General features: G+C 64.8%; 3 protein-coding genes across 5 annotated transcripts; 2 read left to right on the top strand and 1 right to left on the bottom strand.

The window, feature by feature from the left end:
- UBE2S (ubiquitin conjugating enzyme E2 S) lies at positions 1 to 2,287 on the top strand. The gene is made up of 4 exons (XM_007506738.3): positions 1 to 620; positions 1,061 to 1,208; positions 1,285 to 1,475; positions 1,818 to 2,287. The coding sequence occupies exons 1-4, from the start codon at positions 618 to 620 to the stop codon at positions 2,148 to 2,150; spliced, it is 675 nt and encodes a 224-aa protein (XP_007506800.2). The 5' UTR covers positions 1 to 617; the 3' UTR covers positions 2,151 to 2,287.
- An 830-nt stretch (positions 2,288 to 3,117) lies between these two features.
- Positions 3,118 to 5,586, bottom strand: RPL28 (ribosomal protein L28). Of its 2 annotated transcripts, none has more exons than XM_001362961.3 (5): positions 4,902 to 5,586; positions 4,562 to 4,644; positions 4,354 to 4,477; positions 3,369 to 3,487; positions 3,118 to 3,253 (listed from the first exon to the last, which is right to left on the bottom strand). In XM_001362961.3, the coding sequence occupies exons 1-5, from the start codon at positions 5,146 to 5,148 to the stop codon at positions 3,164 to 3,166; spliced, it is 663 nt and encodes a 220-aa protein (XP_001362998.2). In that variant the 5' UTR covers positions 5,149 to 5,586; the 3' UTR covers positions 3,118 to 3,163. The 2 variants fall into 2 exon arrangements, with proteins under 2 accessions (XP_001362998.2, XP_056652562.1); XM_056796584.1 differs by lacking the exon at positions 4,902 to 5,586 and adding an exon at positions 4,801 to 4,824.
- Positions 5,587 to 5,689: 103 nt separating this feature from the next.
- TMEM238 (transmembrane protein 238) lies at positions 5,690 to 7,531 on the top strand. 2 transcript variants are annotated; one of them, XM_007506737.3, is made up of 2 exons: positions 5,690 to 6,683; positions 7,434 to 7,531. In XM_007506737.3, the coding sequence occupies exon 1, from the start codon at positions 5,958 to 5,960 to the stop codon at positions 6,669 to 6,671; it is 714 nt and encodes a 237-aa protein (XP_007506799.1). In that variant the 5' UTR covers positions 5,690 to 5,957; the 3' UTR covers positions 6,672 to 6,683; positions 7,434 to 7,531. The 2 variants fall into 2 exon arrangements, with proteins under 2 accessions (XP_007506799.1, XP_003342293.2); XM_003342245.4 differs by having other exon boundaries at positions 7,431 to 7,531.
- The last annotated feature ends 891 nt before the right edge of the window (positions 7,532 to 8,422 follow it).

The following is an 8,422-nucleotide window of genomic DNA, read 5'->3' as shown; positions in this document are numbered from 1 at the left end:
CAATCGGTGGCGTCCGTTCTCAGCTGTCTTTTAACCAGCCCCTACCTCTTTCCAGCAATTCCCGTTTCTCAGCCAGCTTTGCGCGTGCGCCGTCTCCGCGCTCTCATTGGCCTTTCTTCTGTCGGATCGTCCTTGCTCCGCCCCTGGCTCCCGGCTGCCATTGGCTGACCCCGGTCCCTCCGGTTCGGCGACCGAGTTCCCAACGGGCGGCGGACGCGCGCGCGCGAGGCCGAAGCCGGAGGCGCGGGCGGGCGGGCGCATACACGCCGTGGAACGGACGTGCTCACGTCGTCGGAGCGGGGGAGTGTCCCGGCGCATATAAAGAGGCGTCGCTGCGCGCGCGGCGGGCTCAGTGCGGCGGGGCGGCCGAGGGGGGCGGGAGGGTGGTCGCGGGAGCGGCGGCGGCGGCGGCGGCGGCGGCGCAGGGCAGCGGGAGTAGGAGCGGCCCGCGGCGGCCGCGGGGGCCGGGCCCGGGGCCGAGGAGGAGGCGGAGGAGGAATCGGAAGCCCGGGTGCACCGGGCACGCGGGGGAGGCGGCCCCCTCCCCCGACCACCCCAATCGCGGAGGCCGCCCTGAAGAAGGGGCTTGGGGGGAGCCGCCCCCGGGCCCCGGCGACATGGTAAGTTGGGCGGGGGGAGGCCCGGGCTAGGCCGACCTAGTGTCCAGCCCGAAGGAGGAGGAAGAGGAGATGGTCTGGGCCTGGCAGGCCTGGGTGTCCATTCTGAAGGCGGTAGCGACCGGACAGGCCCCGGCAGCTTCCAGCCCGAGGAGGTGCTTCCGGGGGTCCCCGCCCCGAGGGGCCGCGCACATCCCGGTGGGTGTTTCCTGGGGGAGGGGAGGGGAGGTGGCCCGGTGCCCGCGAGCCTGCCCAGGCCCCCCTGCCAGGATGGGCAGAATGAATGAGCTCCAGCCTCCATCCGCCCCCTATCCGCGGGGGGGTGGGGGGGTTACACGCGTGTGCGTCCCCTTCCACAGTCGGGCCCGCATCCGCGGGGGCGGGGGGCGCGGCACAGGAGGGTCCGGCTGCCCTGACCCCTCCCTGGCCTCCCCGCCCCCCAGAACTCTAACGTGGAGAACCTGCCCCCCCATATCATCCGCCTGGTCTACAAGGAGGTCACGACGCTCACCTCGGACCCTCCCGATGGCATCAAGGTCTTCCCCAACGAAGAGGATCTCACGGACCTGCAGGTCACCATCGAAGGCCCAGGTCAGCCTCAGCCCCGCTGCAGCCCGCCCCTGGCCGGGCCTCCCTCAGCTAATGCCGTCTCTCTTCTCCCTGGCAGAGGGAACCCCCTACGCGGGAGGCTTGTTCCGAATGAAGCTCCTCCTGGGCAAGGACTTTCCAGCGGCCCCCCCGAAGGGCTTCTTTCTCACCAAAATCTTCCACCCCAATGTGGGGGCCAACGGGGAGATCTGTGTCAATGTGCTCAAAAGAGACTGGACTGCTGAACTGGGCATCCGCCATGTGCTGCTGGTGAGTGCCTCCTGGGCGCTGCAGGGTCTCCCCGCAGGAGGCAGCAAGCTGCATGGAGAAGGGGGTGCATCCTGACAGTGACCAGGGGCCCTGCCTGGGCAAAGGCCCAGAGGTGGGAACAGGTATGGGGAGGTGCTGCAGCCTGGCCTGGGAAGGCTCTGGCTCCCCAGTGTCCTGCTCTTGCCCCACAATGACAGTTCCCATGGAGCTCTGGGCTCCCCCAGAAGGATCATGGGATTTGTAGTCTGAGTGGGTCTTTTCCTTAGCTGAAGGGCTCTGGGGAGGGCTGGATTTCCCCAGGGGGTGGGTACTGCCCTCCCCATCTGACCTCCCCTTGCCTAGACTATCAAGTGCCTTCTGATCCACCCGAACCCCGAATCGGCGCTGAACGAGGAGGCTGGCCGCTTGCTTCTGGAGGATTACGAGGAATACGCCGCTCGTGCCCGGCTGCTGACAGAGATCCACGGAGGGGCTGGGGGCCCCGGAGCCACACGGGCAGCCAGGGGGGGTGCAGGGGGTGCTGAGGCCGGCCCGGCAGAGGCGGGTGCTTCCTCCTCATCCCCGCCGGGCCCTGGGGCTGAAGGCCCCATGGCCAAGAAGCATGCTGGGGAGCGGGACAAGAAGCAGGCTGCCAAGAAGAAGACGGACAAGAAGCGGGCTCTGCGGAGGCTGTAGGAGAGCCCCCCACCCTGGGAGGGCTTGGGGAGGAGGGGGCAGCTTTTGTATCTCACTAAGTTATTTAAATTATGGTGGGGGGATGGGCAGGGGGAGGGGGATGGATTTTTTTTTCTAAAATAAAGTTGAAAAAGCAGCACCTGAAGGTTTGCCTCATGATTGAGCAGAGGCCTACCCATCTGGGCCTCTGGCTACTCGCTTGGTCCCTCCAGTGAGCAAGGCCCAAGGGCGGTCCCAGGGTTCCATCCAGGATCTGTCCTGGCTCCTTGGCCCAGACCGGCTGGGTTACCACTTTCTTTCTCTGCTCACTGCTCCTGGGAGTGTGGGAGGAGGAAGTATGACTGGCCTGGATGGGGCCTGATGGGCAGATGACAAGGGTGGGCCTCCGCAGACAGAGGGGCAAGGAAGGCCCTTGTCCAGGGAGAAGCTGCTGGCCTGATGGGCCAAGAGCATGTAGGCTCCCTCGGGCTCCTGGCTAGGAGGGCACCCTTTAAATCGGCAGCTCTCAGCTAGAGAAGGGAAGTGAACTCCTTGGGTGGGGACTTTTCTTGCCTCTATCCCCAGTGCTTGGCACATTGACCCCCCCTAGCAACAGGAACACTCCCATGAGGAACCCTAAGCAACAGGTCAGTCAGTCTATGGCAATTCCCTAGCAACAGAGCCCACTCCATAGCAACCCAAAGCTGGAGCTGCCCTCCCCACCTCTGCAGAGGCCAGTCCTGCTGCACAGGCAGGGTGATGGCTTCTCCATAGCAACAGGGGCAGGAGGCAGCTAGCTCATCCCTGTGGTCCCTGGGGCTCGAGCCCCACCACATCAGTCAGGAGGGCAGCCCTCGGTGCCCAGGTACCCATCTGGTCGCTTGTTTTCACCATTCCAAGACCACCTGGCCCCAGGCATGGCCACCCAACCCAGGGAAGCCCACGGGGCCCCTTCCCTCTGGGGGAAGAAGAAGCGGGACAAAGAGGGTGGATCAGGCAGTCTGACTTTATTAGCCACAGGCAGGCCGGGCACCTTAGGTGCTCTTGGGGGGGCGGGTGCGCTTCTTCTTCACCACCACGGGCTTCTGGCTCCGCAGGATGGCGCTGGCTCGGCGGAGGGCAGCCTGGGGAGGAAGGGGGAGGCAAGGCCTGGAGGGAGGCATCCCATCACCCACCCCAGATGTGTAGGGACTCCAGCCAGCCAGGGCCCAAGTCACCCCAGCCCGGGGCTCCCCATACCATCCGCAGGTCTTTCCGGTACTTGTTCTTGCGGATGATGTGGCGGACACTGTTGAGCGTGGCCCGGGCATTTTTGTTGATGGTGGTCCTCACGTAGGAGGTGGCAGGTTTCCTCTGACCTGCAATGCAAGGAGGGAGAACAGGGCCCCGGCATTTACTGTGCACCCACTATGTGCCCAGCACCACTGGGCCGGTGTCAGGGGAAGGTGCCAATGATCACTGGATCATTGCCTGGCCCAGGCCCAGACCCAGGTCAAGCCCAATCCCTTACAGGCAAAAGGCAGGTTCTAGACTCCAAGGACTTGCATAGCCTCTGGGAAGCCAATAAGCGTCCAGCCAGGGACACCCAGGAGAAAGCTGGGCAGCCTTTTAGACTTGGGGGAGAAACCATCCTTGGGGCTGGAAAGGCCACCTGCCAGGGCCCATGGCCCGCTGCCTCCCCTACAGGGACTAGCCCTGATCTTGAGGTCCAGAGAAGGGAGGCACCTGGCTAAGGTCACAGATCCGGCAGGAGTTGGGGCCATAGCTCGGGCTCTCCTGACTCACTTGGCCCCCTCTGGATCTGGGGCACCCCCCAACCTCACAGTAAACTTCTGGGGGGGGGGGGTCCTATCCCCTCCTCTGCCTTCTCAAAACCCTTGTTCTATTTCTACTTGTTTAAACTCCAGCCTTAGAATTGATAAGTATGGATTCTAAGACAGGAAAGCTGCTGAGGAAATGACTTGCCCAGGGTCACTCTTTAGTATCCGACTTGAGGCCTGGAGCTCTTTCCACTGGGCTACCTCCTCTTCCAATGGCCGGGCTTTTCCTAACATGGGGGAATCCCTCCTCTCTAGACCCCCGTCGAGAAGGGATGCTGCTGAGGCCCTTTACCGTGGTCCTGCCTAGCACACAGTGGGCTCGCAGCAAGTTTGCAAAGTAGCAAGCCCTGGGAATGGGGGTCTGCCACTACTGTGTGCAGCTGCTGACAAGGGGGGGGCCTCACCTGCCCTGCGCTTCAGCACCACCACGATGCCTTTGCCGTCGGCTGCCGGCTCAATGCCCACCGTCTTGCGGTGGATCAGTCCGTTGTAGCGGAAGGAGTTCCGGGCCTTGAGGTTGTTGGGCTCCTGCGGGAGGGAGGGGGGAGTGAGCAGGGGCCCGGGCGTCCTCCCTGCCCCTCCCCCGCCCGGGCCCCGGCCCCCCCCACTCACGGTGCTGTACGTCTGCTTGTTACGCTTGATCAGGAAGCTCGAGCAGTTGCGGAGAACCATCCATTGCAGGTGCGCCGACATGGCTGCGGGGAGGAAGGGGTGTCAGGAGGAGACCCCGAGCGGGGAAGGGGACCTCGGAGACCCGGGAGGAAGGGGGGAGGCGCTGGGCGGAGGCGAGATGGAAAGGGGAAAGCGAGTCAGGGAGAGACTCCCGGGGTAGGGAAGGGAGCCCCGGAGACCTCGGGCGGCGTTGGGAGGAGATCCCTGAGGCCCTGGAGGAAGGCAAGGAACCGGGCGGCGGGGGTCAGGAGCACGAGGGAGGAGCGGAGGCCGCCATTACCTGCTCTCGCGTAGGCTTCCGGAGACGGAAAGGGCCCTGCAGGAGGCGGGGCGGGGCCTTTAATAGCCCTGCGCGTTTCCGCTTCCGCTGGCGCTAGGCTGGGCACGGGCGGTTCTGAAATCCTTCGGCAGCCCCGAGGCCCCGCCCCCGCCCGGTCGGGCTTTTCCGGAGCCCTTCGGCCGGACGGCTTCCGGGCTCTCGGCTCGTAACTCCCCCCCCCCCCCCCCCCCCCCCCGGCCCACCGCATTGTCGGGACAAGGACTGCCGCCGGGTGGCGCAGCGGAGAAAGCGCTGGGCGGGGAGGCGGCCAGACCGAGTTCAAGTTCTACCAGCCCCTGGGCCTCTCCGGGCCTCAGTTTCCCACAATGTAAAGCGTGCCCGCTGCAGCCGCCGCAGGGTGGTAGAGGGTGCGAGATGAGCCGAAGGTGCGGCATAAAACCAATTCAGCCAAGGGCCCCGGGTCCTGCCTTGGTCTCTCCCTAGTGGCAGGCAGAGTGGGCGGCTAAGCGCCCACTGTGTGCTGGGCTCGGCCTTTACAGCCGCGCACGCCAAGTCTCTCCCAAGCCCAGAGGGAGGGAGCCCCAGGGGGTCGGGCCGGTCTCTCCTGGGCCCCTCCCCCCACCCATTTATTAAGCACCTTCTGAGTGCAGGCCCCGAGGCCACCGGGTGCGATGGCCGGCCCTTGGCGCTGAGACTGTAGCCTTGGGCGCCCCCCAGAGGCTCCCAGCGGTCAGTGCAGGAGAGAAGAGGCCTGGAAGCCCCCCTCGAGGCAATGGCTGGAGGCTAGAAAGGTGGGAACTGAAGGGTGGGGGTCTGGCCTCGGGGACTGACCGAGCAGGATCTGGAGCAGCCCCCCACGGCTCCCGGAGTCTGTGGCCAGAGGCCCTCCCTGCGCCTCCATTCTCCAGGATGAGCACGGCTGGGATCTCCAAGTGCCTCGGGGGCTCCAGGACTCCTGGGCGGAGTGGCCCGAGGCTCAGAGGCCCACTCCTGCGGTCTTGGGTGTGGATCCTGCCCTCCCTCTAGAGGACACGCGCCTTTGGGCCTCCCTCTCAGATGGGGGGCCGCTTCCCTGTGGCCCCCCTCGGGACCTCGGGCCTCGGACTCTTGCCGGGGACGAGGAGGGGCCTCCGGACCTCGGCTCCCCCCCCATCTCAGCTCTGCCCAGCTCCCTCCTCCCCTAACCCCGCCTCTTGGGGCTCTCACCCCGGAACCTGTCGGACCGGTTCCCTTGGGGCTCCCCGCCCCCCGCAGCCAGCCTGGGCCATGGCCGCTGCCTCCTCTTCCTCCGCCCCGTGCCCCGGGCCTCCTCCGGGGGCTGCAGGCTCCCTGGCTCCGGCCCCCCGGACCTCGGCCGCCTCTTCGGGCCTCGGCCGCTGCCGGGCGGCCCTGCTGCTGGCCGTGGGCCTGGACGTGGCGGGGATGGTGGCCCTGCTAACGGGCGTCTTCGCGCACCTGCAGGTGCAGGGCCGGGACTTCGGGGACCTGCTCATCTACACGGGCGCCCTCATGGTCTTCCTCAGCCTGCTGGGCTGGATCTTCTGGTACACGGGCAACATCGAGATCTCCCGCCAGGAGCTCGAGCGCGACTACGGCCGCAGGCCCAGCACCCTGGCCCGCCTGGCCCGCAAGCTGTCCCGGCGCTGGTCCGCCCAGCCCGGCCCAGGCGCCCGCAGGGCTCGCGGCACCCCCAAGCGCCAGCCCCAGCCCTCCCGCAGGGTGCGCCTGCAGCTGGGCCCTCTGGAGGCCTCCGGAGCCGGGATGGAGTGAGGAGCAGCCCAGGTGAGGAGCAGCCCCGCCCCCCCAGCCGAGCCCCCATATTGCAGGGGCAGCAGTCAGCACCTACTATGAGCAGCACTGGGCAGCCTTGCAGTTGGGAGAATCCTCATTCTGGCCTCTCGGCGAGCTTCAGGAGCAGCAGGGTCGCTCAGTGGTTGGGGAGCCCCGGAGGTCCTGGGTTCCAGGGCAGCTCCAGACGCTCAGACAGCCTTCCTGGCTGGGCGACCCTGGGCAGGTCCCTCAACCCCATGGCCTAGACCCTGCTGCCCTTCTGCCTGGGACCCCACGGGCGGGTGGCCTTAGAAAAAGAGAAAGGCCCCTTTGAGCTGCCTGACCACAAGGCAGCTGCTGTGTCCCCCTCAGCCTCCTCCTTGCTCGGACTTCCCCACGGCTGCAAGTGGCCATTCTCCCTGCCTCGGTGCCATGCGAGGGCTCTATCCTGTAGTCCACTAAGACCTTCAGATCTCTTCTAGATAATGGTTTACCCTGGCCAAGGGCCGGAAGGCTGCAAGCCAGCGGCTGGGGGCTCTGTGACTTGGCCTATACAGAAGGAAGCTGCTGAGATTCTCCTGCCACCTGCATTGCCTCCCTTCAGCCATCTCTTCCCTGACATGTGCTGCCCCGCTGTGTCCCCATCCTTTTATTTCTTCTCTGGGGCCAGGCTCGGCACATAGTAGGTGCTGAATCAAAGGGTCTTCCCCGTTGTTGGCCGAGAGGCTGGGACAGTGCCGATGGATGTTCTCTCTCCAGCAGGTGCCCTGCCTCATCGGGACAGCGCGGCAGAGCCAGAGAAGAGCCCCTTTCCCCTCCTTCCCCACCAGCTGACCTCCGGATAAACACTCCCACCTTGACCAGACTTCCATGTTTGTATCTTTGGACACCTTTAGATCCTGTGGGGTTGTTGGGGGTGGGCTCTCGCCAACTCTCTGTAGTAGGGAGACCCAGGGGCTAGGTTGGGTTTCCCCACTAACTGGGCCCCTTCCCTCCATCCCCTGTTCCTCTCCTGTCCGCTCCAGGCTCCTGAGGGGGACTGGCTAGTAAACTCCTCCTTCAGGCATCCCCTTGCTGGATTGGGAAACACAGGACTCAAGTTCGAATCCTGTGTCGGCCGCATTGTGTGTGACCTTAGACAAATCCTGTCCTTTTCTGGGCTCCCCCATAGAAAATGAAGGGAGTGGAATAAGTGCACACACACCCCCCCCAGCTTTGAATCTGTGGTTCCCCCCCCTCCTCGGGGCCAAGTCTTGGCAGTCCCTGTCCTTACCCATCAGGCTTCATAAGGGGCCAGCCAGTGGATGCTAGACAAAGGGAATGCCAAGGCCCCGAGACTCTGTTTGGAGAAAGAACAGGTCTGAGGGGTGACAAGGGACTGGCCCCAGAGGGCTAAGAAGGGGGAAGGGGAGGCTACCCAGAGGGGTGCGGCTGTGCCCAAAGCCCTCAGAGGAGCTCCAGATTGAAGCCCAGTGAGTGCCCGGATGGGGTCTCCGAAGGGCCAACGTAGCCAGTGATCGACCTGAGGCTGTCAAAGGGCAGTTTGTCAGCTTGTTTCCTGAGCCCATTTGGGATTTCCTGGCAGACACTGGGGTGGCTGGCCATTTGCTTCTCTCTCATTTTACAGTGAAATGACTAACCCCAGCGTCAGTGTTAAGAAATGTCTGAGGCCAGGTTGGAATTTAGGTCTCTAGGCTGGTGCTCTTTATCCACTGTGACAACTAACTGCCTCCAGGTAGCTCTACTGGGGA

This window comes from Monodelphis domestica, chromosome 4 (genome assembly GCF_027887165.1).
Source record: "Monodelphis domestica isolate mMonDom1 chromosome 4, mMonDom1.pri, whole genome shotgun sequence".
Classification (NCBI taxonomy): domain Eukaryota; kingdom Metazoa; phylum Chordata; class Mammalia; order Didelphimorphia; family Didelphidae; genus Monodelphis; species Monodelphis domestica.
Note: the sequence above shows the minus strand (reverse complement) of the source record. Positions and strands in the feature narration are given on the sequence as shown.

Bases quoted from the DNA above. Each gene is read 5' to 3' on its own strand.
- UBE2S (XM_007506738.3), top strand. The intron at 1,209-1,284 runs GTCAGCCTCAGC...TCTCCCTGGCAG, and splicing joins GGTCACCATCGAAGGCCCAG to AGGGAACCCCCTACGCGGGA. The intron at 1,476-1,817 runs GTGAGTGCCTCC...CCCCTTGCCTAG, and splicing joins GCATCCGCCATGTGCTGCTG to ACTATCAAGTGCCTTCTGAT.
- RPL28 (XM_001362961.3), bottom strand. From the start codon at position 5,148: ATGCGGTGGGCCGGGGGGGGGGGGGGGGGGGGGGGGAGTTACGAGCCG. The intron at 4,478-4,561 runs GTGAGTGGGGGG...TCCCTCCCGCAG, and splicing joins ACAAGCAGACGTACAGCACC to GAGCCCAACAACCTCAAGGC. The intron at 3,254-3,368 runs GTATGGGGAGCC...CTTCCTCCCCAG, and splicing joins ACCGGAAAGACCTGCGGATG to GCTGCCCTCCGCCGAGCCAG.
- TMEM238 (XM_007506737.3), top strand. From the start codon at position 5,958: ATGGGGGGCCGCTTCCCTGTGGCCCCCCTCGGGACCTCGGGCCTCGGA.